General features: G+C 59.1%; 4 protein-coding genes across 11 annotated transcripts in view; 2 read left to right on the top strand and 2 right to left on the bottom strand.

Moving 5' to 3' along the window:
- The window catches only part of Axin1 (axin 1), a 37959-nt gene extending 24964 nt beyond the window's left edge, over positions 1 to 12995 (top strand). Inside the window, exons 5-11 of one of the 2 annotated variants that reach the window (XM_046440975.2) lie at positions 2851 to 2988; positions 5762 to 6285; positions 6703 to 6873; positions 8489 to 8731; positions 10239 to 10346; positions 11635 to 11802; positions 12307 to 12995. In XM_046440975.2, coding sequence (XP_046296931.1) covers positions 2851 to 2988; positions 5762 to 6285; positions 6703 to 6873; positions 8489 to 8731; positions 10239 to 10346; positions 11635 to 11802; positions 12307 to 12433 — 1479 coding nt within the window. In that variant the 3' untranslated portion in view covers positions 12434 to 12995. The remainder of the gene's footprint in view (positions 1 to 2850; positions 2989 to 5761; positions 6286 to 6702; positions 6874 to 8488; positions 8732 to 10238; positions 10347 to 11634; positions 11803 to 12306) is intronic. The other variant, XM_046440986.2, reaches the window with a different exon arrangement.
- A 196-nt stretch (positions 12996 to 13191) lies between these two features.
- Positions 13192 to 16339, bottom strand: Pdia2 (protein disulfide isomerase family A member 2). 3 transcript variants are annotated; one of them, XM_046441023.2, is made up of 11 exons: positions 15958 to 16339; positions 15167 to 15226; positions 14965 to 15098; positions 14751 to 14888; positions 14568 to 14684; positions 14371 to 14496; positions 14105 to 14302; positions 13888 to 14008; positions 13634 to 13815; positions 13435 to 13551; positions 13192 to 13320 (listed from the first exon to the last, which is right to left on the bottom strand). In XM_046441023.2, exons 1-11 carry the CDS (start codon positions 16337 to 16339, stop codon positions 13276 to 13278), a joined length of 1620 nt encoding a protein of 539 aa, XP_046296979.2. In that variant the 3' UTR covers positions 13192 to 13275. The 3 variants fall into 3 exon arrangements, with proteins under 3 accessions (XP_046296979.2, XP_046296953.1, XP_046296961.1); XM_046440997.2 differs by having other exon boundaries at positions 15167 to 15373; positions 15958 to 16214; XM_046441005.2 differs by having other exon boundaries at positions 13435 to 13533; positions 15167 to 15373; positions 15958 to 16212.
- Arhgdig (Rho GDP dissociation inhibitor gamma) lies at positions 16324 to 20070 on the bottom strand. Of its 3 annotated transcripts, none has more exons than XM_058578435.1 (6): positions 20034 to 20070; positions 17320 to 17499; positions 17154 to 17237; positions 16896 to 16972; positions 16752 to 16815; positions 16324 to 16672 (listed from the first exon to the last, which is right to left on the bottom strand). In XM_058578435.1, exons 1-6 carry the CDS (start codon positions 20053 to 20055, stop codon positions 16473 to 16475), a joined length of 627 nt encoding a protein of 208 aa, XP_058434418.1. In that variant the 5' UTR covers positions 20056 to 20070; the 3' UTR covers positions 16324 to 16472. The 3 variants fall into 3 exon arrangements, with proteins under 3 accessions (XP_058434418.1, XP_046297002.1, XP_046296993.1); XM_046441046.2 differs by lacking the exon at positions 20034 to 20070 and adding an exon at positions 18196 to 18337 and having other exon boundaries at positions 16914 to 16972; XM_046441037.2 differs by lacking the exon at positions 20034 to 20070 and adding an exon at positions 18196 to 18334.
- Rgs11 (regulator of G protein signaling 11) lies at positions 18636 to 27007 on the top strand. Of its 3 annotated transcripts, none has more exons than XM_058578430.1 (17): positions 18636 to 20550; positions 20669 to 20765; positions 20842 to 20892; positions 20961 to 21067; positions 21727 to 21778; positions 21869 to 21927; positions 22266 to 22342; positions 22479 to 22560; positions 23108 to 23176; positions 24189 to 24212; positions 24289 to 24350; positions 24443 to 24556; positions 24656 to 24771; positions 24943 to 25030; positions 25111 to 25249; positions 25965 to 26047; positions 26145 to 27007. In XM_058578430.1, the coding sequence occupies exons 1-17, from the start codon at positions 20488 to 20490 to the stop codon at positions 26257 to 26259; spliced, it is 1398 nt and encodes a 465-aa protein (XP_058434413.1). In that variant the 5' UTR covers positions 18636 to 20487; the 3' UTR covers positions 26260 to 27007. The 3 variants fall into 3 exon arrangements, with proteins under 3 accessions (XP_058434413.1, XP_046296911.1, XP_046296918.1); XM_046440955.2 differs by having other exon boundaries at positions 18637 to 20550; positions 24183 to 24212; XM_046440962.2 differs by lacking the exons at positions 18636 to 20550; positions 20669 to 20765; positions 20842 to 20892; positions 20961 to 21067 and adding an exon at positions 21074 to 21592 and having other exon boundaries at positions 24183 to 24212.
- Positions 27008 to 27523: the final 516 nt, after the last annotated feature.

The following is a 27523-nucleotide window of genomic DNA, read 5'->3' as shown; positions in this document are numbered from 1 at the left end:
TCAGAGAATGCTGTAGGCTTGGTGTGTGCAGTGGTGTGTGTGTGCATCTGCACATGTCCTCAGGTGCCTGCCTCTCATGCGTCTGGAGCAGCCTGCGCCTCAGCAGAGCAGATAGCCTGTTCCCAGCCAGGCCTCCCTGCAGGATATGTGTTTCTCAGCTCCCGTGCATAGCAGGAGCACTGATGTGCTTAGTAGGTATCTACACTCAGACCAGGGCCCAAGTAGAGACCTGGAAGAGGAAAGGCGGCAAGAATAAGGGGGACATACCCTGTACTCAGGACTGGTGTGCCCCTGACCCCACCAGCACAGCAGCAGTCTAGGCATCAAGTCAGTGAAAGTAAATTACGGTTCATGAGTCCACACCAGCGTGATGGGAGTGGGTACCTCGCAACACCCCCTGTGCATGGGGAGGACCTCTCAAGCCAGTGCTGGAGCCTGGCCAGAGGGGCCCTGTGAACACAGGGGAGTGAGATCTGCCAGAAGTTGCAGTGCCAGTGCAAGGTGAGGGCCTTCTGCACAGCAGTCAACCTCTGATTTTCAGAAGCCAAGCATTCTGGACACTAGGGGAGACTAAGGCCAGGGAGGCTTCAGGCGTGTTAGAAGGAGGGAGGTCCTTGTGGCAGGAAATTTCAGCAAGACCAGGGTGTAGGGGACAGTGGGCAGCTGAGCCCTCTTAGATGCTCTGTCTGCCATTCGTGCCGCTTTGCTGAACCTTGACGATAAAAACTGTTTGATTGAATGGGTGAGTTAAACATAAAATAGAGAGTGTTAAAAAAGCCTGAAGAGCACATTGGTGAGCTGGGTCCAGGCTTGAAGCACTCCTTCCAATGCAGCAGAGAAGGGCTAGAGGCTAGTCGCTGGGAGCCTGTTCTGGGTGGGGAACACAGATCCCAGGTTCCTGATAATCACAGGAACTCAGGAAGACAGAACTGAGGAGGCGTGGGCGTTGGTAGGCCCAGAGCCCTGCCCTTTCCTCAACCCCACGGCCCTTGTGCTTGGGCCCTTTGCTGCAAGGTAGGGTGTGCTGCATCTTGCGGGAAGCAATGGTGTGAGGTTCCATCCATGAGCTCCTCCTTCAGGGACAGCTCTGGAGTAGATACCTCTCTCCTGTTGGGACCTGTCAGTCAGGGTGTGGCTGGCAACCGGTGGGGTCTGGTCCCCTAGACAGTACCAACTTGGAATGGGGTGTCACCATGTGCTGCCCAGGAGCCTATGCGCTCCCTTTCACTAGAGGAGCAATCTGCAGAGGCAGGGAGTTCAAGAATCTGGCTCGGGGCTTGCAGTAGGTGGGCCGACCAGGACCTGTGGCCTCCTGTTGGAACTGCAAACACCGTGTACCTGTCTGGGGGTCTGTTTTATTCAGAAAGTGCCTTGTTCTGAGCCCTGCATGTCATGTTTCTCAGCCTTTGCTTGGGTTTCTTTCTCCCCTGTACTGCTTGGTCTCTCCTCTGGTCTTGTAGGTGAGACATGGGTATGCACGTCAGGGCCGTGCAGTGTCTGGTGCTGGGAGGGCAGGGGGGAAAGCACAGGCGACGCAGCCCCCTGCCCACATCTTCCCCACTCGGCCTCGAGCCACCATGACTAGAGGCCAGATTCTGCATGACCTCAGAGGGGCAGCCATCTGCTGGCTGTCCTCAGGCCACCTCCCTTGTCCACCAGAGCCCCTCTCTGCTCCTAGCTTAGGAGGAGCTGGGTCTTTTCCAGCTTAGACCTTGGTGGCTTGAATTAGGTGTGGGTGTGAGTGGCGCTGGGAATGGAATCCAGGGCCTCACCCATGCTAGACGAGCACGTCACTGAGCTACATCCCCAGCCCTTTTTATTTTATTTTTGAGACAGGCTTTTGACAAGTTGTCCAGGCTGGCCTTGAACTTGCAGTCGTACTGCTCCATACTGGCTTGGAGTTTTAAATATGTTTTGTCACAGGGACATCATGGGGTGGGTAAGATTGGCCTGAGCCCTATGTGACAGGAGTGCCTTGGCAGGGTCAGGCTGCTGCGTCCACAGCTGTCCTGTGCTCAGAGGTGGCATTTCCTTGCTTTTGCTCAGTGCACTCCAGCTAATGCAGATGGATCTGTGGAGCGTGCAGGTTGCTGGCCAGGCCAGCAGCTGTACAGTCGTGCAGGCCTACTGATGATCTTGCAGCTATTTTAAGGTTCAAAATTATTTCAAGGTAAAGCCTCCCCAAAAGTTAAAAGCACTGTCACTATAAAACGTTTCAGATTTAACTTCTTTTAGAAAGGTAAAAGCATGTAACTATAAAATGTTTCAGATTTACCTTCTTTTAGAAAGGAAAATTTCTTGAATTACAGAGCTCTCCCTGTGCTCTGAGTTTTGTGCCTCCCATGCTTTAACAGACCCCTGAGTCCACACCGATCCATGCACACTTGGGTATGGCACTACGTCTGGCGGGCCTGTCATGGATCCCTGCCAGACAGAGGCCCTGAAGGTGCCCTGGCACCACATACCCACCTTGGGCCTGCTGGCAGCGATGCCACATGGGTTATCTTTAGCCTCTCGTCCTTGGTGGCCTTGTGCACTGAACCTTTGCATGCTCCCCTGGTGTCATGCCCTCAGTGCTTTCATGAGCACAGGCTGCAGGTGCTCGGCACAGGGCGCAGTACTGGGTTCAGAGTGCTACAGCCTGCTCATTCAGCCTCCAAGTCTGTCATCCCTAGAGTCCCTACCTCTGGGCTGAGTGTAGACAAGGGCAGGGGCAATGGGAAAGTGTGCTGGAGTAAGAGGGAAGAGCACCTGCTGTAGACAGAAACTGTCCTCAGCACACATGCTGCTGACCACAGAGGCGGAGGCCTCTGTGTGGGGCATGCTGCCTATGCCCATGTCTTCTTGCAGCGTACCTACCGAATGCCAAAGGAGATCCGCGTGGAGCCACACAAGTTTGCTGAGGAACTTATCCACCGCCTGGAGGCTGTCCAGCGCACGCGGGAGGCTGAGGAGAAGCTGGAGGAGCGGCTGAAGCGTGTGCGGATGGTGAGTGGTCTGTGCTCAGAGCTGCATCTGCACTGCCGTGTGTTCCCCCACTTGGATCCTTGAGGTCAGCCCAGCCCCTGCTCCTCCTGGCACCGTGCTCCTCTGACCCTCTTGTCTGGCACTCTGCACCCTAGCAGCACCTTCTCACTCTCACAGGCCTAGGGGGCCATGTGGCCCTGTACTGGGAGGAGACCCTTAGGCTCCCAGCACCTGACAGACCGACCAGGTGGTGGGCCATGCAGCCCTTTGTGCTCTGCCCCATTGGTGGCCTGGACCACCTGAGGCAGATAGCCAGTGCTGCAGGCTCTTCATCCTGGCCTTCCCCTTCCTGTCAAGACCACCACATGGGACTCACACCCTGGGCTTCTCTGTGCCACTCATAGAAAGGCCTCCTCTGCTCTCCTTGCAGTGTTTGGTGACCATAAATACTTTGAAAATGCAGGCATTCCTATTTATATGAGTTTCCATACCTGAAGTTCAAACTATGATGTCTCTCTAAGGAATTATTTCTCCACCACTCCCTTGATGTCCTTATTTAACCCGTGGGCTCAGCCCCCTAGGCCCTAACACCCCCAGCAGGCTTGCCTTCTCATTTGGCTCACTCACATTGCCCAGGGGAGCACACAGAAGAGCCAGCAGTGCTGGTCTGGGGACAAGTGATTGGGCAGATGCTCCTCATGTAGTGTAGTAGGGAACAGGCCTGGTTCCCTTGCCACTGAGACCAGCAACAGTCGCCTTTCCCCCCACCCCCACCCCGGGCAGCAGAGCATGAGTGTGAGAAGGTGCTGGTGGGGACTTCCCATATGCTAGTTAGCTCACCCTCTCCACATCCCTGGGGATGACTCAGTGGTTCCCCAAAGTTCAGGAATCTGCCTGAGGCCACCTGCCAGCAGCGGTGTACAGGCCTCACTGCCAGGAGGTTCTGGCAGATAAGAGTGAGATGCTATCAGGTGAGCTGCTATTCACAGGAGCAGCTCTCTTGTCTGGACGCTCTGTGATGTGGCCCAGGAGCCATGTCGCAGCTGGCATCTGGTGGCACTGATGGTGCTAAGTGTGCACACACTGGGCCAGCCCTCTGGGAGTGCCAGTGGAAGCCTCATTGGGTAGTTGAAGAGGAATGCACATAGCCTTGTCCCCAAACCCAAATATTTGGAGCAGCCTTAGCATGCAATCGGAGCTTCCAGTGCTGAGCCCTGGGTTTCTGTTGTGACCTTGTCAGTGTTTCAGTGTACATAGCAGTATCTCAGACTTCATCCTCTGCTATGAGAACGGCCCTGGGAACATCACAGCTAGCTCTAGAAATGTGCTCAGGGAAGACTGGGAGAGTACCACACTGAGCTCACACAGTGAGGCTGCTCAGCTACCTCAGCCCTGCCCACCCCCAACTGGCCAGGTGGGGTGGCTCTGCCCTGGGCAGGATGACAGCGTGTACCAGCTCAGCAGGGCCTGGCTGGCTGCCCCACGGGAGCAGAACTACCTTCTCTGACTCAGAAAGAAGCATGTGTCTCCCTGATACCAACTAGGGGTGGGGGGTTCTGTAGGTAGATTCTTCCAGCTCAGGCTCCCCTCAAGCCATCACTGCCATGGGCTGCCTCCACTTCTGGGCATGGTACCTCTGCCAAGCAGTCCACAGTGATCCCAGTCTGCCCCATGCACTGTTCTCATTATGATGTAGATGGTAGTCCTATTTATGAAGGAATAGTCTCATATCTTTAAAATGTATTTATAACCATATTATTAAAATAAATTATTATCATTATAAAATTTTGAAAATAAAAACACCAAGAAGATAGTGAAACCATTAGCTGCAGTTAAATTAATCTAGTGTTCCAAATCCAACCAGGGTGGTGGGTGTGGCCCAGAGGTCAAGCTCTTGCCAGCATGCTTGAGGACCTGGGTCTAGTCCCCAGCACCCACGATGAATAGACCCCAAGTTGGATCCTGCAGATGCAGAACCATTAGGACGACCTGACTGTCCTCAGGCATCTGGCCTTCCCCTCTCTCCTGCTGCCTTAGGAATAGTGGCATTGCCAGTCCAGAGATACCCTTAGCTAAGAGCTGTCCCCCAGAGTTCCCAAGCCCCATAGGCAGGCAGCATCCACTAGCTACCCTCTGTCCTACAGGTCCCACAGGTGCCAATCGACCAGCCACCCTGCATGTGCCTCAGCAGCTCTGGTACACAGGTCCTAATTGCTTCGATGTTTTTGCATTTGTGAGGAATTTGGTGTTCAGTATCTTGAAATGTGTTTGTATTAAAGTGGGTTGTAAGTGGGTGCAGTGGCCACGCCTGTGGTCCCAGCTGCAGGTTGTAAGTGGGTGCACTCCTGTGGTCCCAGCTGCAGGTTGTAAGTGGGTATAGTGGTGCGTGTCTGTGGTCCCAGCTGCTTAGGAGCTGTCGTAGGACATATGTATGGCAGTAAAATTAAGGAATGGAAAAAAACAATCAAAAGAAAAAAAATACTTTATTGAGAAACATAGGAAAACTAAGTCCAGGAAGAGTTTTGTCAGTGGCTCCCCTCAGTGCTTATCCTCTTGCCACTGCCCTCAGCCTGCAGAATGGAGTCAGCAGGGTCCAAGGAGGCTCCAGGGCCCTTGAAGGCTTGAGCACGTGGTGTCCTGGAATTGGACATCTCTTCCTGGCCTGACCACATCCTGAGGGGGGACAGTGTCTCTTGACCTCTGAATCACACTTGCCAGTCCTTGCTCTCATTTGGCGCTCCCATGTGAGGTTTCTGGGTACAACTGGTGCTGAAGGTGCTGCCTGTCCCCACAGGAGGAAGAAGGTGAGGATGGAGACCTCCCCTCTGGGCCCCCGGGGCTGAATCACAAGCTGCCTCCTGCCCCAGCCTGGCACCACTTCCCACCCCGCTATGTGGATGTGGGCTGTGGCGGGCTGCGGGATGCCCATGAGGAGAACCCCGAAAGCATCCTGGACGAGCATGTGCAGCGGGTCATGAGGACACCTGGCTGCCAGTCCCCTGGGCCTGGCCACCGCTCCCCCGACAGTGGGCACATGGCAAAGATGGTGACATTGGGAGGTGCAGCCTTGGGCCATGGGAAGCACATGCCCAGGTCCGGGATGAAGCTGGATGTGGCTGGCCTGCACCACCACAGGCACGTTCATCACCACCTGCACCACGGCACATCCAGGCCCAAGGAGCAGCTGGAGGCCGAGGCTTCTCGCAGAGCCCAGAGCAGCTTCACATGGGGCCCAGAGCCTCACGGTCATGCAACAAAGTCCCGTGGCTGCTCAGAGAATACAGGCACTATCCCCAACACTTGTGACCTGGCCTGTGGGTGAGTTCTGCACCACTGGCTGCTTTGGGAATGGCGGGGTCCTTGTCCTGTGCATGATGGTGAGTGGCCAGCAGTAGGGCCAGGGTGCCAGGCTATCCCTGTGGAGGCCCGAGCTTCCCTAGAAAGTCATAGGAAACCTGGGCAGGATCCAGGTGGGGTCCAGGCACAGGGTCAGGGTCTGGGTAAGGAGGGTCTGCTTGGCCCTGAGATAGGAGGTGGAGGTCAGGGCTGCAGTCCACCTTGTTTCTCCTGGTGGGTTGTGGGTGACCAGTATAGCTTCCCGTGGTGTGCTCAGGCAGCAGCAGACTGTTGTAGAGGTGGCCACCTTGCAGTGGGCACAGTGCCCTTCTGTGGAGTGTCAGGGGCTCAGAAGGCCATGGAGAAGGTCAGGGCAACCCCCAGGTCTTGCTCTCACAGGGGAAAGGCAGGCGCACCTTCCAAAAGGAGCTCCAAGAAGGTGGACCCTGGGAAGGGTGGCAGCACCGAGGTGCCGGGTCCTGCCGAGGACGTGGAGAAGAACCAGAAGATCATGCAGTGGATCATCGAGGGGGAGAAGGAGATCAGCAGGCACAGGAAGGCTGGCCATGGGTGAGTGCCCACAGCACCGGCCCCCTCCCCAGAGCTAGCCAGCAACCTCTCCCAGGGAACGGGAGCCCTCCTGCTCTGTGGAGGTTATTCCTGGCTTTGGGCCATGAGCCCTCCCGCCAAGGGGGCCAGCTCAGGACAGGAAAGCCAGCAGCCGTGGGAGATGCCATCTGCTCTCACTTGCTTGTTCCCAGCCTTGAGGACAGAGGCTGCTCTAAGGTGGTGTGGAGTGAGGGCCCCAGGGCCAGCGCCACATGTTGTGGACCTCAGTATCAGCTCACTCCCCTGTCTCATCCCATGTCCCTTGTGTGTCCAATGCCACAGAGAGGTGTCAGCCCACACCTGGCCAGCACAGACCACCCTCTTGAGGACTTGGAGAGAGTAATGGGAGCCCTATCTGCCAGTGGGGCTTGGGATTGTCAGGGGAGGCAACTGTCCACTCCCTTTATTTGTTTGGGGCCACAGAGCCTGTCCCCAGGGTTTCAGGGAGCCCTGCCCAGCTCGGGCTAGGGTGTGGGTGGGCTTCTGGTTTCCCTCCAATGGTTTTTACAAAGGATGATGGGCTGTGTCCCAAACATTTCCCCAAGAAAGGCAGTTTCTGTGGTTGAAGAGATAGTGTGCATGGATAGCCCTTGGGGTAGGGGGCTACCTTCAGTGTGGGCTGCTCCTGGTGAGTGCCATGGAGGCAAGTGAGCTAGGGCTGGGTGCCCTGGCCCTGTCTTGAGGTGCCCCTGCCTGAGGGGACAGCCCTCTCTGATGTCTCCCCCATGGCCCAGAGACTTCTGTGTCTCTGCTGACTGTTCAAGGGGTTCATTGGTGGGGTGTTGTGGATGGAGAACACATTCTCAGGGCACAGTGAAGGGAAGGCTGTAATTATTAAGTGGGAAAATCAGGGAAAACTACATGCGTACCTTCAGGCCAGTTATGTTATGTGCTTTTAGTGGGTAAGGGGATGTGTATGTACTGAGAGTGGCTATTTATAAATTAGGGTATTGCTAATTATTTAGTTTTTCTTTTAATTTCCTGTATATTCCAGGTTTTCCACCATGGACATTTCTTTTTTTTTTTTTTTTTTTTTTGGTGGTGGTGGTGCTAAGGGTTGAACCCAAGGCCTTACGTGTGCTAAGCAAGTGCTCTACCACTGAGCTATATGTGCCCAGTCCTGAAAACTTACTTTTATTTTTACTCTTTAAATTTTTAGTACTGGGCATTAAATCCAGGGGTTTAACCACTGGGCTATATCCCCCAACCCTTTTTTAATTTTTTTTTTTTTGAGACAGGGTCTCTGTATGTTGCTAATTTGGTGAGACTGGACTCAAACTTGCCATCCTCTTGCCTCTGTCTCCTGAGCAGCTGGAATTTCAGGCATGCACCATAAATAATTTATTTTTAATTAACAATAGTATGTATAGTATATGGTGTATGGTTTTAAAGAGTTTGCATATATTGTATATGGTTCACATCTCAGTAAAGCTGCTAAAAATGAAGTTGAAAAACCCACGAGACAGAAATGTACCTACTGAGTGCTAGGAGCTCACCAGCCCCTGAAGCCGGCTTCAGGCCTCAGCTGCTCCCGCCCAGTGCACTGGGACTGCCATGCTTGTCCTTGCTCCCCAAGGTCTTCGGGAGCGAGGAAGCAGCAGGTTCACGAGAGCTCCAGGCCCTTGTCCATCGAGCGCCCTGGGGCTGTGCACCCCTGGGTGAGTGCCCAGCTCCGAAATGCTGTCCAGCCCTCGCATCTCTTCATTCAAGACCCCACGATGCCTCCCAACCCGGCCCCCAACCCCTTGACCCAGCTGGAGGAGGCCCGCAGGCGTCTGGAAGAGGAGGAGAGAGCCAGCAAGCTGCCCTCCAAGCAGAGGTGGGTGCAGGCACTTGATCAGACAGCCTGCTGCCCCTCTGCTGAGGCTGCAGGTGGCCCTGCTGTGGGTCTAGGTGGGATACTGAATGTCGCCACTGCCCCTTGGGGAGGAGAGCCGGCGTGTTCTCTGGCACCTGTTCTGGTGGAGGCCACAGATCCCCAACTCAGCAGGGACAGGTGACCGTCAGCCGCTGGGTAATCTGGGCTCTGTGGTGGGCAGGACTGCAGCCAGCACTGAGGCCCAAGCGCCACACCTGCTGCCTGCCTTGAGGCAGCATCTCCTCTCTAGGGCAGCAGCATTTTCTCTCCAGGCGAGAATACGCTTCTGACCCTTTGGCTGGAATTCCCAGTGGGTCAGGTCTCTGTGATACGTAGAGATGTGTCCCTCACCAGGTCCTGGGCCATGGTCACAGAGGCCTCTGTTTCCCTCAGAAGTTACTGGCCCTTCACTGAGCATCTTGGATCCTCCCAGCTGTGGGGCTGCCCTATTCTGGGCTGCCTAGAGGATAAGGCTGGGTTCAGCAGGCTTCCAGCCCATCTGCTACACTGGTGTCAGGTGACACTGCCCTGCCACTGACGGGCTCCACAGACCTGTAACAGGCTCTGAGCCTGCACCCACTTCAGAGCCAGGGTGACAGTCACCTGAACCGAAGGGGCAGCCAGCCACATTGCTGTTAGCCTTCTTCACTCCTCCTCTGTGTAGGGACGTTCCCTCTTGGTGCTGAGATCCTATGCATGTCTGGCTGGAGCCTGCCCCAGTCTGGGTGGGGTACTCTGGGAAGACACCTGCTGTGGTGTTCTCCTGGCCTGGGACATCAGCTGATCTGCAGGAGCTGCCTCTACTGTGCATTTTGGGGTGCAGTTCCCATGCCATGGTTCCATCTGGTGGCTCCAGCAACTCCAGGTGTAGGGATAACCCTGGAATTGCTGGGTTTATCTGTCTGTCCAGGGGATGGGCTTTTTGCAAGCAGCTAGATATACGGAACAAAGCAGAGAAGGACGTGGCCTTGGGCCTTGCGGGCCCTGCCCAGGCTGGTCAGGGTGGAAATCGTTCTCAGGGCAGTTCAGCAGCCTATTCAGACATGGGCCCCTGCAGAAGGGCACTGTGACCCCAGGACAGGTCTCCCTCATAGGACCATGGATCCCCAGGGGCTGCAGATTGCCGAGTAGGGCCCCTGTGCTTCAGGGGAGGCTGCAGGTGGGCTCTGCAGCACAGAGGGTCGTCCCTAAGGACGAAGCATAGCTTTAACTCCCAGATCAGTGCTCCCAAGTCATGTCTCAACTCAGAACTCAGAAACCTGGGGCTGTGCACACCTGGGTGAGTGCCCAGCTCTACAATGCTGTCCAGCCCTCGCATCTCTTCAAACGTGGTGCTCCAGACCCAACAGTCAGGCGCCCTGGTATGGCGTCCCCTCCACCTCCCACAAGCACATTCCCCCTCCCCTTGCCCTTCTGTCTGGCAGTGCTGGCCGTGGTCCCCTCCCCAGTGACGCGGGTTGTTCTCTAGGTATGTGCAGGCGGTTATGCAGCGGGGACGCACCTGCGTCAGGCCAGCGTGCACACCTGTGCTGAGCGTGGTGCCAGCCGTGTCGGACTTGGAGCTCTCCGAGACAGAGTACGTGTGCCTGGAGGGTCCTCCACTGCCACCTACCCCAGCCAGTCTGGCACACCCCCGCCAGGTCGAGCAGCTGTTCTGGGCATGAGTCCAGGCACCATGTCTGAGGCAGTTCTGGAGAAGGGGGCACCAGCTCCCACCTTTCCTCCCATCCCTGTCTAGGAAGTCACTGCTACTCTGTGGAGACAGGCCGGAAGGCCAGGGTGCGTCTGGGCCTGTGGCCTGTCCATACAAGCACTACCTCCTACTTTGGGCTTGCCTGTGCCCAGGCTAGGGTGTGTGGGGAAGCAGCCATGTCCCTTGAAATGGTACCAGGGGCTTTAGACAGGACTCACTTGGTGTGGTTCATGGACAGTGTGACTGGCCAGAGCCAGGAACGAGGACCTGCCCTGCTGCACATGGACATGGCCGACCTCCCCCTTCCTGGTTCCTGCTCCAGGCAGGCATAGGGGGCTCACCCCAAAGAGGGGCATAAGGATGGGATCTGTGTAAACAAGGGACTGCAGAGCCCCCGCTCCAGAGCACTCCTCACCTGCTCCTTCTGTCCCTGGAGAAGCATGTCCATTGGGATGGCACTTCTCTAATGGCTTCCGTGAGCTCTGAGAGTTCAGTACTGAGGGAAGGTCTAGAAACGCAGGTGCCTGGGAGCTTGGTGTGCAAAAGAGTTACACTGCCAAGGTGACCCTTTCACCTGGGGGCAGGGAGACAAGTGCCCATTGTTGCCTTCCTGCCATGAGATTGGCTCTGGAAGCTTCTGGTGTGCCCAGCTCAGGGACCCAAGGCCAGGCCCTGTTGTGCCTGGGCAGCTTCTGGGAGCACAGGGTCGTGACCTGCCTTCCCAGATCTTGCAGCTGTGTGGCACCTGCCAAGAAAAGGGCCCACCTCCTTCTGGGCAGGATGTTGTATTGGCCTCATCGGCCCTGGAGGTTTGGCCAGCTATAGCCAGTGGGGACTTTTGCTTTGAGGTCTGATTGCCCTGTCCTGGCCCTTCGGATATTTCAGGAGCTTCAGAACTTAGGTATTAGTCGGGTACTAGCAGGTGGCCACCTGGTTGTGGGGACAGCAAGTGCTCTGCCTGGCTACAGCAAGAAGCCACGTGCCTACTTCATGTGGCGGGTGGGCACTACCTCCCACCAGGCAGCAGGACCTGTCCTGGTAGGCCAGTGAGGACTGGCCAGGGTGACTTCCATGTGGGCAGGGTCTTTGCAGGTGTGGAGCTGCTGAGCAAGGGCCCCAGCTCCCCTGAGCAGGCACCAGCAGTCCCAGTAGCTGCTACTCTCTCCTGTAGGACGAGGGCGCAGCGGAGGGCGGGCAGTGGAAGTGCCCAGCCCTGCGACAGCATCGTTGTGGCCTACTACTTTTGCGGGGAGCCCATTCCCTACCGGACCCTGGTGCGGGGCCGCACAGTCACCCTGGGCCAGTTCAAGGACTTGCTGACCAAGAAGGGCAGCTACAGGTAAGAAGAGGACCTGGGGCCTTAGTGAGGTGCCACTGTGCAGGAAGAGCTGCTTTCCCACCTCCTCCTGCCCTCGTCTGCACCCTCAGCCTACTGCTCCCAGGCCTGTGCTAAAGGTGGGGGAACAGGCCCAAACAGGTCGGTGTATGTGCTGGGCTGACCTGGGCTCCAGCCTCACAATTCAGCTCCTCCCTGCTGAGGCCTCTGGATTCCTGAGAAGGGCAGAGGGTGGAGAGGGCCCTGAAAGCCAACCTCAGAGTCTGGTGGAGGCTGCCAGGTCAGTCTCTGTCACCGAGTGGCTACGGGAGGAGCCCAGCTCTCCACGCCCACCTGCTCCTCATCACAGCACCTGGGCCAGGCCACGGCTCCCAAGGGCTATGGACACTTCCCAGCAGGCAGGGAGCTGGCAGCACCACAGTGGTCACTGCACCATATGGCCACAGGTGGACGCAACTTGTGGGCTCTAGGAGAAACCCCTCTCACTGGCTGCGGCCCCATCCCCAGGTACTACTTCAAAAAGGTGAGCGACGAGTTCGACTGCGGGGTGGTGTTTGAGGAGGTTCGAGAGGACGCGGCTGTCCTGCCCATCTTTGAGGAGAAGATCATCGGCAAGGTGGAGAAGGTAGACTGACATGAGGCCAGCACAGCACAGCTTCGGAGCCTGGGGTCGCAGGGAGTGCCCAGCTGTGCCCTTGGTACCTCAGAGCAGTCCCAAGGCTGGTCTGTCCTGCCCAGGAGAGGGAGGCCCACCACAGCAATAGCAGAGTCCCCGAGCCAGGCTACCTGCCTGGAGCTGCAGGAGACCCCAGCAGCCCCTGCTGCCCACCTCGCAAACCCGCAGGCCTCACTGGTCCCAAACGCCAGTGTCACTGCTCCCCCTGGACTTGCCCCAGCACCCGGTCAGGCCCAGGCTGGGTGCAGGGGCCCCTGCAGATTGTACTTGTCACTGAGTGCCTTCAACATGCCCTCTCTCGCCTGTCACTGTGTGAATCCCGCAATGAGCACCTTGGGGCCTGTCTCTGGCTGCCAGCTCAGCGGGTGGGGACCCTCCTTTCTAAGGGCCCATGTAAATATGTACATTTCTCAGGCCAGGGCCAGCAGGGGGCTGACCCAGCCGTTTTCCATGCAATGACTTGTACAATGATCTTTTCAAGGTACTTGGATAGTAATGAAATAAAAGTTTTTGGAGCTGCCTTGTCTGTGGAGTGACTGACTACAGCTGATGGGCCCAGCTGAGCCCTGCCATCCTCAGACCCATCAGTGAAGGTCATGGTGGAGGGGGACACTGCAGGCAATGGCTGCAGAAAGGCCTCACACGGTGCAGCGGGCCCAGGAGGCTGAGGCTGGCCACGGCCGTGCTGCCAGCCTTGCCAGGAACCACACACTCAGTCCAGGAGCAAAGCTCTTTATTCACGGAGCACAGCTTCTCCAGCCAGGATCACCTGCCACTTGCAGTTGGCAGTGATGTGGTGGCTACAGCTCCTCCCGGGGCCCCACACTGGAATTGGCTAGTGGCTCCTAGAAAGGGTCACAGAGGCCCAGCTCAGCTCTGCCCTCGGCCCACCCCAAGTCCTGCCAGCCCCGCCTGGAGGTGACCTGCCCAGGGCTTAGAACCCTGGATGGGGTGCATACCTGGAAGGGGGCTGTGGGTGCCTCTGCTGGCAGCTCACCCCCACTGTCCAGGAACTTGGAAAAGCTCTCCAGGTCCCTGTTGCCCTTGTATTCCATCATCTGGGGAGGAGTGGGAAGCTAAAGGCACTTCCTGCTACAGCCCACCAGCGTCAGCCTGGAGCCAGGCCTGGCTGCTCCAGCCCCAGCCCTAGCTCCTCACCTTCCGATCCCGCCCTGCAGGGAAGTACAGGAGCCTGGGGAAGCCAGACACAGTGAAGGCCTCCAGCTCATTAGCCGTAGCGTCCAGCTCAGCAATGATGATGTCTTCGTGGTCCCTGTACTTCTCAGCTAGTGCCTCCCAGGCCGGGGCCATCTCCTTACAGTGGCTGCACCATGGGGCATCTGTGAGGTGTCATACTTGGTTAGCTGGGTCCCCGCATATCCACCCACCCACCCACCAGCCTCAGTACTCACAGAACTTAACAAAGACATTCTTGGTTTCGTCGAAAGCCACCTGCTCAAAATTCTTGCCCACAAGGGTCTTGACGGGCCGCTGGTCCCAGTCAGGGGGGACCTCTTGGCTTAGCAGGTAGGGCTGTGGGCCACGCCAGGAGCTCTGGTGTTGTGTGGGGAAGGACCCCAGGAGTGGTTGTGCCCTCCCTGCCCCACCCTGTGGCGCTAGCCAGCTCACCTTGAGTTTCCCACTGAAGACCATCTGGCAGAAGGCTGCCACGGAGGCTGAGGTGATAGGCCCCCCGCCAGGGGGTGCATACTTCTTAGTGGTCTCAATGTTAACCAAGCGCAGGGTGGGGGCCTCCTCAGCCTTGAGACCAAAGTACTGCAGTACGTGGTCATTGCTGGCATCCACGTCCACCACCACAAACAGCACCTGCCAGCAGAGAGTCCATGCTGGGCATCTTGCCACCATGTCACCCCTTCCTCCTGCTCCCCCAGTACCTGCCCCCTGAGCGGGGGAGCCGCCTCCCGGAAGCCCTCCAGGAGCTCCCTATGTGAAGCCAGCGTCTGGTTGACAAACAGCAGCAGATGGTTGAGGATCCTGGCGCCGAAGATCCTCCGGGAGGTCTGTGGAATGGTTTCCTGTGACTCCCAGGGCCCATCCAGCCAGCTCTGCACCCCCAGGCAGCTGAGCTCACCTGGTGGCTGAACTCCGTCACCAGGAGCATGCTGTGTGTGATGAGGAAGCGAGACAGGTCCCCCAGGTCCAGACCCAGCTCCTCATCCACTGGGAAGTCGGCCCGTCCTTCATCGAACTAGACACCAGGAGGGTCAGCTAGGGCCATAGCCCTAGCCCTGACCCCTGCCTCAGCGCAACTCACCTTCTTGAAGAGGACCACAGTGTCCTTGGTGAGGCCAAACTTCTGAAACAGCTTTGGCTGGTCAGTGAAGCCAAATGTCATGTCCAGGGCATCGCGGGCCAGGGCCAGGAAGGTGGCCACATCCTCATCCTCCAAGTCCTACAGGCCCAGCTCTTGTGAGGCTGGCAGGTACCACTACTGCTGCCCCTGTGGCCTGGCCCCCAGCCCAGCCTACCTGGAAGAAGCCGATGACAACCACGTCCCCGGCATCCATCAGTGCCTGTGCACCCTCTTCATCCTCCAGCCGGGTGGCACTGGACCCCACCCGTCGCTTTAGCCACTCAACGATGCCCTTGGCCTCCCTGGGGCCTGTGGAGTGTGCCCTCAGTCTAGGCAGGCCCCAGCCCACCCCACCCCAGGCTGTGTCTACCCCACACCTGTGTACTCCTCGGGGTGCGTCCGATTCCCATCACGGAAGAACTTGAGCGTGGGGTACCCTGTCACACCAAACTCCTCCGTCAGTTCCCGCTCCGCAGGCCCATCCACCTTGGCTAGCGTGGCTGTGACCGACTCAGCTGCTAGCAAGGCAGCCGCCTTGCTGTACTCAGGGGCCAGCGCCTTGCAGTGCCCACACCACGGGGCGACTGGGGGATGAGGCCATGAGTGCCAGGCCTGCACAGCCACAGCCCCTCCCCGCAGATCCCGAGGGAGCAGGGGTGTGCTGTGCACACTCTCCTTAGGCCCCACACAAGCCTGGGCCATGGCCGGGCTGACATCAGGAGTCAGATTCTCCAGGCCCCCAAGTTTGAGGCACAAGGGACAACAAGGTGTGGCTGGGGTTCCTGGGACACACATGGCTGCCTCCTGAGGCTGCCGCGAGGACGGATTTGACATTTATTTACTAGGGTGTCCACAGACCCAGATCCCCATGCTTCTGTAGAGAGCCTGCAGAAAGACCCTCCACCAGCAGCTTGGAGAAGTGGCCATGGGGCAGGACGTCAGCCTGAGGGCACAGATGGCCAAACAGGGTGTTCTCATGTCCCCTGGGCCTCCCCGCATAACCACCACCCCTCCACACTCCATCCCAGAGCTCCCTGCCCTAGGGTGCTCCTAGGAAGCCTGGAGTGCTGGGCACAGTGCCTCTGGGAAGATCCCCCAGTCCACAGGGCTGGGGCTGGAGACCCTGGGTAGTCCCTGTGGCCCCCCACACACTGGCCCAAACACTCACAGAACTCCACCAGCAGGGCTGGGTACTCCTGCAGGGCCAGACCCAGGGTGCGGTGGTTCAACACCAAGACCCCATCCTCCTTGGGGACCTCCTCCCCAGGGGTATCCTCCAGGAGATCCTCTGAGGGTCTCTCAGGTCCCTGTCCCTGTCCCTGTCCCTGTAGGCCTGAGGCCCCCAGCAGGAACAGCAGCAGCACAGGCAGAAGCTGGCCGTCCATGGCAGTGCCGGGCCCCAGAGGTTGGGGTAGATAAGGGGACTGGGGACCAAGCAGCAATCGACACGTAGCACCTGGGCCCTTTCTCAGGGACGATAAAGCTTGAGAGCACCCCCTTGAGGGAGGGGGAGGCATAAAGAGGCCACACGGCGGGCAGCGAGACGACATTTAATGGGGCACAGCGCCAGGCGGGATGCAGGACGGAGAGAGGGCAGGGTCTGGTCACTGACCAGGGGCCAGGGAAAGCTTGGGGTCCCTTGCAGCAGTGGACAGAGGTGGGAACAAGGGCCAGAGCCAGGATTCAGCCCTTCCAGTCCTGGCAGACACGGAGGCCCCACTCCCAGGACAGGTGGGCTGTCTTGTCGTCGTCTGTGAAAAGGGACCTGACAACGTAGGGTCCCCGCACCAGTGCGCCCCTCGGAGCCTCCTCCACTGGAGTCACGAACTCGTACTCCTGAGCCCTGGGGCCATAACTGCCTACCATGTAGACAGCCCTGTCCACTGAGAGAGGGACAGGGTGTCAGGGCTGCCCTCCACCTGCCCCACCTCACCCCCACCCGGCCCTCCACACTGCCCTCACCGCGCAGGCCCCTGCGGAAGGTGTGGTGCACACATTTGAGGCCACTGACGATGTCCTTGTTGACCTGTGGGACAGACGGCGTTAAAGGTTCCTCTGGGGCCAGGGCACTGGCCGGCCGGTGCCCCCCACCGCAGCTGCCCTCACCTTGAAGGTAACCTTCACCTGGTAATCAACACCCTCCTTCAGGATGAACGCCTGGCTTTTCAGCGCAGCCAGGTCCCCTGGGAGGGAAATGGCAGGTAAGCTCTAACTCCAGGGCAGGCTCATCCTGCCCCAGGAGCCCCACGTGGGGTGTGGTGCCCTCAGGGTTTCAGGATGGGCCCAGGGACTTGGGATGGGGCACAAGGATCCTAAGAGGTCTCTGCTCCAGAGACAAATGGTGGTGGTCTGCAGAGGCATTACCTGTGAGGTCCATGGTGATGGGCCCTGGAGCTTGCTCCGAAATCAGTGTCAGCCTGGTCACCTGCACGTTAGGCAGGCTGGGATCTGAGGAGGAGCAATGTCCATAGCATGCCCTGCTGCTCCCCACCCAGGCACAGCCCTCTAGGCCCAGGTTCCAAGCCCATACCCACTACAGGTGGCAGAGTTCCCAGCAGTGCTCTCTTGTACTGGGTGAGGCTCTCGTCCTCAGGGTCCAGCTGCCGGATCTCCAGGGCGCTCTTCTTCCCAGGTGCCTGGTACTCTGGCACAGCATCGTCCAGTGCCTCCTCCAGTGGTGTTGGCCCCCCCTCCTTGTCAGCCAGGAGAACTGGGAGTTGGAGAAGGCATATGAGGTGCTGCCCCCAGCTGACCCTGGCACTGGAGCACCCTGCTGGAGCACCCCCACCTGGCCAGCTGTGCCTCCCACTGCCCAAAGGACTACGAAGGAGGCAGGTGGTGGAGCTCAGAGGGAGGGTGAACCAGGGAGAGCAGTGAGGGCTCCCAGGGCACAGGCAGCATCCCACCTGCCTCTCCCACAAGAGCCCTGGTGGCTGGAGGAGGCTCCCAAGGCACCTGGCCAAGGGGCATCCTTGGGGCGCCAACTTGCTTCTGGCCAGATGTCCATCCAGGGGCCCTCCCTGACTCCGAGGCCAAACGTGGAGGAATGATGACCCCAAGTGGGGAACCACGGGGCTGGGACTACTGCTAGAGTGGTGGCCCCGGGGCCCTCCAGGGGGTCCCTACCTCTGGGCCCTTCCCATAATGCTCTAGCCCCCACCCATGGAGCCTCCAGACTAGGGTTCTCTGGAGCCCGAGCCCCACCTAGGGGAGAGACCCGTGCCTCCCTGACTTCACACGCGCGCGACCCTGGGCTTCCTTCCCCTTGCTGGTCGTTGGGAATCAAGCCCCCACCCCCGCTGGAGTCAGGCCGGGGCAACGCCAGGAGGTCCCCACGCGCCCCCAAAGTTGCCGCCAGGAAGGCCCACCGCCCACGTGGCCGCCACCCGGCCGGCCAGCCGCTCACCTCGGGCGCAAAGCGCCAGCCGGAGCAGCTCCAGCAGCTGCGCCCCCAGCTCGCACGCGTCCAGGCCCAGCATGGTGGCGCGCGGCCCGACGCGGAGCCGCCGCCCGGCTCGGCTCAGCCCCGGCGCGACTGCGGTGAGCTCATCCCGGCCGGGAGCGCCCCCCGCGCCCAGCGCCGCGCCCGCGCCGCGCGCCCCCAGCCGCTCCGCGGACCCCGCGCAGCCCGCAGAGACGCGCGTGTCGCCCGCACGGCGCCGGCACCCGGCCGTCCCCGCCGCCGCCGCCGCGGCCCGCCCCGCCCCGCGGCGCCCGCAGGAGCCGGGGTCTCCCCCGAGCCCTCGGGCGGGGCTGGGGAAGTGCAGCAGGTGCGTTCCCCCTCCCCCCCCCGTCCCCCGACTCTCATTAGCTGCAGGCGGCCAGGCCACACCTGGGCCCAGCAGCCCTCCGCCGCCCCTCCCCTCCGCCCCCGCGCACCGTCTGGGCAGCGGGGACTCCCGGGGCCACCTAACTTGGGGCGGGGGCTGGCACGCAGCCTAAGGGGACCTCGGCAGGCTGGCAGGCTGGTCTGAGCACCCTGAAGCTCAGTCTAGGCCACAGACACTAAAGGATGTGCCCGCAGGGCTGGTTTTTATCTGTAGGGGCCTGGGGACCCAGATAATTCGGGAGGTACTGCCCTCTGGGAAAGAACCATGAAGAAAATAGAAGGCAGGCGAGATGAGGGGGAAGCCAGGGTTTCTTGACACCTGAGAGCTGGGGATGGGTGTTGGGGGTCAGCCAGGGCAGGTGAGGGGTGAGCAGACCCTCAGCAGGAGACAGACCAAAGGCTGGGTCTGAATAAAGGGGGTTGCCCAACACCAGATTGAGTCCCCTTTCTTAGACACCTCTACCCCATCCCCATTTCTGGGGACACCCAGGAATCAGACCAGAGCCCCACTGTCTGAGCAAGAGGCCAGCCCTCTGTGCACTCTGGCTGGGTCTTCACCTGGCCAGTCTTTCCAAAACAGAATCCTGCAAAGGGGCCCTGGGCGCACTGGAGACCCACCCCCTGCTGCCCTTTTCTGCAGGACTGGAAGTATTAGGTCACTTGTCTCCAGGGGACAGCTCCAGCTGCTGGTGGCCTATAGCATCCAGATGTTCACTCAGTCTCAAAGCCAGCCTGACACACACCCCACCCTTCCCCGCCCACATACAGTGTGTATGGGAGTGGGGAATGGGTGACCTGGGATCTAAGAGGAAGAGTTCCTGCCTATGACAGGTGCCCCCTCCAGCCCCCAGCTCCACTGCCCCATGTCATTCTGGACCTGCACTGCCAGCACTGGTAATGGATTCAGGTGGCCATGTTTGGATGCTCCTGGCCCAAGGCCACCCTACCCACCTCCCTCCATCTGACCTCTGGCACAGGGAGGATAAATATAACATATAGCATTTCTACTTCTTATAAAGGGCTTCCTAATGGGGCCTGGAGGGCCTGGGCATATCTCAGGAGGGGATGGCCAAGCTGCTGGAGAAGGGACAGAAAGTGCCTGGACCCTGGGAATCTGGGTGAATATGGGTAGGGGGTGTTGAGACCTCCGTTCTCCAGTAAACCCCTTTCTATAGTTCCAGGGCACCCTGGCTAGGATCTCTGCCTGTTCACCTGCTGTCCCACCCAATCCCCTGTGTAGTTAAGGGGATGTGGCCATTCCCCTCTGAGGACCCCTGTTCAGGAACCCACGGTGTCACACACTCCCAGCAACCTCAACCACAGGACAACTCTGACACAGGGAAAAGCCAACACAGCTCCCATAGTGCTGGGAACCACGCGGACCAGCTCATGATCATGATCAGGGTCACACCAACCTGTGGTACCCACACAGGGCATGTGCGGTGGGTGCCGTGGTTTGCAGGGAAATACTCCTCAGGCTGTCAGAGACCCTTCTGACCCCACATCAATGACTGCTGCAGGTCCCGTCCGCCCTAGGGGACACACACTGGCAGCCTGAGACTATGGCAGGCCCAGAACCCTTGTTCCCCTCAGGCCCCTCCCCTGATGAGCCACTATTTGCTGGTTCCGCTCCAGGTCCGAGTCCACCCCCTCAGGGCCCCCTCGTCCTGTCGAAGGTGCGCCTCGCCCCACCTCCCCAGGCTCAGGCCAGGCCAGACCTGGGAGGGCATCCCTGGGTCCCAGTCGCCCCTGTCACCGCCCTGCGCTGCAGGCTCTCCAACACAGGCTGGGTGGCCAGCCTCTGCCCGAGGCCCCAAGGGTTAACCCAGGCGGGAGGGGCGGGGCCGCTCGGACGTCCACCGCTTAGGCATGGCCGCTAGCCCAGCGCCCAGTGGCTGGCGCCCCCGCGCGCAGAGGCCGCACCTCCGCAAGGTGGGCCTTCCAGCCCCTAGGGTCGGGGGGGGGGGGACGCGCAGGGGCTGGCCTAGCCCGCTCCAGGAGCCCGGTCCGGGGGCGCCGCCGAGACGCCCCTCACGGTCCCCTCGCCCAGATGGAGCGGATGGTCGTGAGGATGCAGGACCCTGACCAGGGAGTGCGGACGCGGAGCCAGCGTCTGCTCATCACTGTCATCCCGCACGCGGTGACGGGTGAGGCGCGGTGAGGGCCCTTGGCGGGGGGGGAGCAGGGAGCCAGGCCTGCGCCCACCCAGCCTCTCCCGTGCAGGCGGCGACATCGTGGAGTGGCTGGTCCGGAAGTTGTGCATCTCGGAGGAGGGTGAGAGTCGGCCAGCCCAGGGGCTGGGGAGGGCGGGCCAGGAGGAGCACTCACTCACGCCCCCGCAGAGGCGCTACACCTGGGCAGCCTGCTGGCGCAGCACGGCTACATATACCCGCTGCGCGAGCCCCGCAGCCTGGCGCTCCGGCCGGACGAGACGCCCTACAGGTTCCAGGTCAGGCCTTGCGCCCGAGCGACCCCGCCTGCCCCGCCGCCTGTCAAAGGGGACTCCGGAGGGGACTTGGGAGGGCGGGCCTGCTAGCGCTGGTGGGGGGTGTGGTGAAGTCACCGCTGGCGATTCACCGCCCCCTCCCCAGGAGGCTAGGATTGGAAGTGTCCCTGTGATAAGAACCAAGTTAAGGGTGGGGTTTCAGTTTCCTGGGGCCACTCCAGGACCCCCATAAAAAGGCATTACCTGCGGAGAACTCTGCCAGCTGCCTGCAGGGGATGTCCTTAAGCCTCCACCCCTGAAGAAGGAGGCTGTATTGGGGCGAGGACAGGATACCTGCACCTCAACGTGTTATTCAAACATGATGGAGCCCCCCTTCCTGCCCTTCCCAATCACATCCAAGAACCAGGCAACCCTAAGCTCTGATGTGACCACATCCAGGGCTTGGGCAGGCCCCCACCCCTACCCTATCCTAGGGGAGAGCAATCTGTGTGCAAAACCCTAAAGCTTGAGTCGGACTCAGTCCAAGTGGTGAGAATGGAGAGTGGTCCACTAAGCTCTTGGAGGTGGGCAGATGGCCAGCGGATGGGAGCTGTGAGGGTGAGCAGTATATGGGTGGAAGGGCTCAGGAGGTGCCTTACATCCTTACCCCACAACATGGCTAGACACCCTACTTCTGGACCAGCACTCTGTGGCCAGCTGCCGAGTTGGACTATGGTGAGTGTGGAGCACCTGGGGCTAGCACCGGGCCAGCTCCCAGGATTGGGCAGAGCTTGTCCCTCTGCAGCCTGCTCCCTGTCTTTCCAGCCATCTACTTGACCAAGAAGAACATACAAAGGCAGGGAGCCCTGGTCACCCATGAGAAGGTGAGGCCCAGCAGGCTGAGTCTAGCAGGAAGAACCCAAGCCTCACAGTCTGCCCCAGAGTGTGCAGCTCAGTCTTTGAGACAGTCCATACCCGCTTTGCTCTTGCTGGGCAGGCCCCCACCCCACCTACCCTGAAGGGGCAGCTAAATGCTCCCAGAGCCAGAGAGACAGCCCCTGCACAGGGCCTCAGGGGTGGGCTGGCCTCCATTCCAGGTGGAAAGATCTCACACACACACACACACGCATCACTTGCTCCCTCGCTCTCACTGAAGAGGTGGAGTCCATGTCCCAGAACTGGGTATGCAAGGGGTCACCCACTGGAGACCTCATGTCCCCAGGAGCACTATGACCAGTTGCATAAGAAGATCAACCACACCTGGGACCTGGTAGTGATGCAGGCTCGGGAACAGCTACGGTGAGCCCTGTCCCTGTCTATGCCCACACCCAGTGACACCAAGCCTGGCAGTCCTAGAACCAGAAAACATCCCAGGCTCCAGGTCCTGAGCAGAGTGGGAATGGGGGGACTCTGCTTAACCTCCCCCTTCCTCCAGGGCTGCTAAGCAGCGCAGGAAAGGGGACAGGCTGGTCATTGCATGCCAGGAGCAGACATACTGGCTGGTGAACAGACCCCCGGTGAGTCCCTGTGACATGAGGGGGTGGGTTTGTTGGGCAGACATGGGGTCTACCTGCATCCTTGGAACCTTTCCTGAAACTCTGACTTGAGCCTGTAGGAATGACATGCCCTTCCTGGTTCTGGTGGGTGACAGGAAGCTGTCATTCTGTGATTGAGAACCCAGAGGTGACACACTCAAGACTGTGGCTGCATGCACCCCCAGACCACAGGACCAGTCAGATCCTCTCCTGGTCTAAGGGAGGGCTATAGGGGAGCCTTGGGGGACTGAGGCCTTTGTGGGGGCCAGGAGGAGCTACAACAGAACTGAGCTTTGGGGTGCTACCTGGGATCCAGCCTTCCCCAGACTCAGGTCCAGCAGGTGATTCAAGGCCCACTCTATCTGGGGAACCATTCTTAGGGGTGGGAGTGAGTAAAGAGGATGGAGCTCAGGATCAGGCCAGGCTTGGTTGCTTGCTCATCAGTTTCCACATTAAATGATGAAGAGCTTCAGAATTGGGGTCCCTAGGGGTAGAGACCTAACACCCCAGCTTACCTTCCTTCTTGCAGCCTGGGGTCCCCAATGTGCTGGAGCAGGGCCCAGAGAGGGGCTCCAACAATGCCAATCAGGTGCAGATGGTAAGCGTCTGCACATACACCTGCCCTGGCACACACACCTGCCCAGGCCTACCTGCCCATGGCTCATCCCACCACCCACCATGGGACAGCTTGGGCTGTGCTCCATCCTCCCATCCCCCTTCTGTCCTTTAGTTCACCCAAATTCCCCTGATGTGCCACTCCAAGGGCCCTACTCTACTCCTGGTATAAGCCCCCTCCTAACTCTTGTGCTCTCTCCTGCCACCTGCTGCCTGGGTGCAAGTAAGTGAAGTGGCCCTGGGGGAGGGGAGGGGAGGGCTCTCCCCCAGACCAGGACTGTGCCAGGGAAGTGGGAGGGTGGCAAGCAGGGCTATGGCCGGCACCTGGACCATTCCACTTCCCTTCGGGGCCTCTGTGGCCTGCAAACTACAGAAATCAGGCCCTGGACAGGCAACTACTCTTACCAAAACCAGAGTCCAGAAAGATTTGTGTCCTCTTCCTGATGGAAACTGCTTATCTCAGGACCCTAACTCTTCCTGAGTAAAGGCAAAGAGCTGGGGAAAGCTAGAGTCTGAAGAATACATCTCCAGCGCCATACCTTGTGCTGGTTGTGGAGCATAGGGAGCCTGGGTCAGCCATCCTGCTGGACCTGGGGTGGTGTGAGGCCGCAGGTTTCTGAGATAGAGCTGAGTTCCCCAATGTGATGTCAGTACAAGGACTTCTCACGTATGTATGTGTTGTTTAAAAGAATACTTTAAATACCTCTGAAAATATGACAAGTTAAATATAACTGGGGACATCAAGGCCACTCGGAACACCTGAAGGTTCTATGGAACATTCTAGAAATCTCCAGACTAAAGGCTCTCAGAGGTCTTCCAGGTTTAGGGATAGGAGAAGGGGCTTTTCTCTGAAAGAGTCAGGGATGCGGTGCTGAACCTTCCTCTGCCACATCTTGTGAGGCAGGAGCTCTGCTCTAGGGGCGTTGGGCAGGTGGGTGTCCAGTTCCGAGGGGAGATCTGCTGGTCATGCAGCCACCTGTTCCTTCCAGTCACAGAGCTTGGATTTCTACAAGCGAGAGGTAGGTTCTGGGGGAGGGGGGTTTGGGCGGTCTGTGCTCCAGCCCTGATCCTGACTCAAGAGTTCTGGCACCCTAGATAGAGTGGTCGAGGAAAGCGCTGGGCCGGACCCGGGTGAAGTCCTCCATCTGCCTCGAGGCGTGAGTCCAGGCGGGCAGGAAACCCCCAGCCCAGCCCCTTTCTGGACTTGCTTGCCCCTGAGGCCCCTCTGCACTGCCTGGACTTCTTCCAGGTTCCTGACATTCAGCCACCAGCGAGGCCCACATGACCCTATCCTGGCAGGATGTCTGCCCAGCAACCCCTGGGTCACAGATGACGATGCCTACTGGGCCATGAATGCACCCACGTGAGCACAGGGCCGTGGGACCATGGGTGTGCCTCCAGCTTGGGGGGCTGGTAGCAGTCAGTCTCCCACTTCCCCACAGCCCTACCCCTCTCCTCCCAGGGTAGCTGTGCCCACAAAGCTCCGTGTGGAGCGGTGGGGCTTCAGCTTCCGGGAGCTCCTGGATGACCCCATGGGGCGGGCCCACTTCATGGACTTTCTACAGAAGGAGTTCAGTGGTGAGAAGCCCCATACTCCCTGCTCATGGCAGGCTGCTTGAGTGAGGCTGCTGGCTGGCCCTTCCTCCCAGGCTGCTGGCCAGCTTGGGATCCTCCTGTCCCAAGAGGCCTTGGATCCCCATCTTGGCTACCCCTGGGTAGGATCTCTGACTTGGCTCTCCTGGCCCATAGCGGAAAACCTCAGCTTCTGGGAGGCATGTGAGGAGCTGCGCTTTGGAGGGCAGGCCCAGATCCCCACTCTGGTGGACACTGTGTACCAGTGAGTGTGGTGGAATGGTACTGGCTGGCCAGTGTGTGGGCATGTCCAGCCTGGACCCCCAGATGCCATCTCCATCCCAGGCAGTTCCTGGCCCCAGGCGCTGCCCACTGGGTCAACATCGACAGCAGGACGATGGAGCGAACACTGGAGGGGCTGCATCAGCCCCATCGCTACGTCCTGGACGATGCACAACTACACATCTACATGCTCATGAAGAAGGTGGGCCCCATCTGGGCTCATGTCCCCACCCAATCTCATGGGGCCCATCACAGTGTTGGTTGCTTTTGTTACGCTGCCTGTTTGGATTTTGTCCCAAGTATTATCTCTAGTGCCGGCGTGTTTCCCCCACTCCTCTTGTCAGGAGCAGGGGCAGCCCTCTACTGTGTGTGCCGATTTCTACCCTGTGTGCCCCCAGTCCCCTCCCCCTCCTCTGTGGCTGGTGCTTCCATGTCACAACTCTATGCTGTGGTTCTCCAGTGTGCAGACCCCACAGCAGAGTCATGCTTGACCCTTCCTTAGTTATCACTTTAAAAAAAAAATAACAAGTTGGGCCCCAGTATTGGCCAAGGGTGGTCAGTGAGGCTTGGAAGTTGTTTTGGTTTGGGTAGCACTGGGGTGCCATTTTTATTTTGAGACAGGGCCTAGCCGAGATGCTGAGGCTGGCCTGGTTTACCTCTCCATATGTGTGGGCACTGTAGCTCCTGGCTATCTTTTGTTGTATTGTGGTCCCACTAGATGGGAGCCAGGTCTCCTCAGGTCTGTCCACCTTGATCTGGGCAAGTCAGGGTGGCTGCTGCCAGCCCTTTTCCTGTCAGGGCCTCTGTGTAGGCAGGACAAGATCCCAGCAATGCTGGGTTGGACCCAGTGCCTCATACGTGCTAGGCAAGTGCTGTCCCCTGAGCTCCAGCTCAGCCCAGGATGCTGTCTCTGGCAGGACTCCTACCCGAGGTTCATGAAGTCTGACATGTACCAGGGCCTACTGGCAGAAGGTGTGATTCCACTGGAAACAAAGAGACGGTGAGCCCAGGAAGTCCCTGTGCCCACTGAGTGGTGAGGGCCCTGCAGGGAGGAGACAGGGCCTTCCTGCCACTTGTCTGGCCTCTTCTTGCCACAGGGTATTCCCATTCATGCGGAAGCCTCGGCTCTCGAGCCCCAGCCCTGCTCTGCCGCCCACCTCTGGGGAGCCCTCAGCAGCTGGAAGCGCTGCAGGTGGTGACGAGGAGAGCTAGGAGGCTCACCTCCAGCCAGCGACACCTGTGATGGTGGCCATCCTCTCCTGCACCCCGTGGCACTCGACCTGAGTCCAGAGGGCCCAGCCTTGCCAGCCTTTCTCCAACTTCTCCTTTCCCTCTGACATGACATCTCCTGCCCAGAAGGGACTGGTCCTGGAGAGGGATCTCACTGGCCACACTTGGCCAGGAAAGGACTTATTCCCAGAGAAAGGGGAGGCCAAGGCCGAGGCCATGTGGAGCCCCTGGCATTCTGCAGCCTTCAGCTCAGCACTGGGTGCCCTTCCCCACCAGAGAACACTAAGACAGCTGGCACAACAGGACACCTGTCATGAGATGAGGACAAGCAGGCTTCTGGGCCCTCCACTCTGCCCAGGCACAGCTCCCCCGCCCTATGACCCTAATCCTGCTGAGACCATTCCAGCCTCTTCCACCTACTCTTGTGTGCTGTCCATGGCACCCGCCCCAGGTTCAACAGATGACTCCATGCTGTCACTCTGACCCGGAGCCTCCCAGTTCCCTCAGGGCAGGTCTTTGCCAGGATGGCACAGCCAGTGTCCATTCTTCCCATCTAAACCTTCCTTTGGGCTACTGGTGTTATTCCCTCTCTGGTGAGGGTACCCTGCTTTCCCGGACCTAGGCTAAAGGCATGGGCTAGTTCCTTTTGAGGTGCCACCCACCCATAGGCCTGGCCCACATCCTTTCCCCATCCACTCTGGTGCAGAAATAAAAGGACCTCAGCCCTGCACTGGTCATATGCTGGTGAATGCACGTGGTGTGAGCACGTGAGGCATGTGTGTGTGAGCTGGCCACAAGGCAAAGGTCAGTGGGCATGGCTCAGGTGTAAAGGTGACCTCCCTCAATGTGCAGACTCTCAGGCTCCAGGCTGCGCTGAGACTTGGGGAGGTGGAGGGTACAGTCTGTGCTCTGGCAGCCCAAGGTGAGCAGGGGCCTTACAGGCGTAAGGATGCTGGCCAAAAGAGGAAACTGCCAAGGAAGCGCTCATGGGAGGGGCTCCTGGCATTTACACAGCACCTCCTGGGCAGCTGTGCCCAGCCTTCTCTAAGGCCCTGAAGTTGCAGGGGCTCAGCATGGGCAGAGCCTCTAGGACCCTTGAGTGGCCATGGTCATAGTAACAAGTTTAGGAGGTGAAGACTGTGGTTGGAGGGAAGCTGGGAATAGACTCCTGTCCTCAGCAGTCACCAGGTGACCTGCAGAGCACCTCCCCCAGGGATGGCTCTACTGAAGCCCCTGGCAGTTCTCA

Source organism: Marmota monax, unplaced genomic scaffold, assembly GCF_021218885.2.
Source record: "Marmota monax isolate L192 unplaced genomic scaffold, Marmota_monax_Labrador192_F-V1.1 WCK01_AAM20220418_F8-fsc00035, whole genome shotgun sequence".
NCBI lineage: Eukaryota > Metazoa > Chordata > Mammalia > Rodentia > Sciuridae > Marmota > Marmota monax.
The sequence above is the reverse complement of the archived record's forward strand: the minus strand, read 5'-3'. Positions and strand labels throughout refer to the sequence as shown.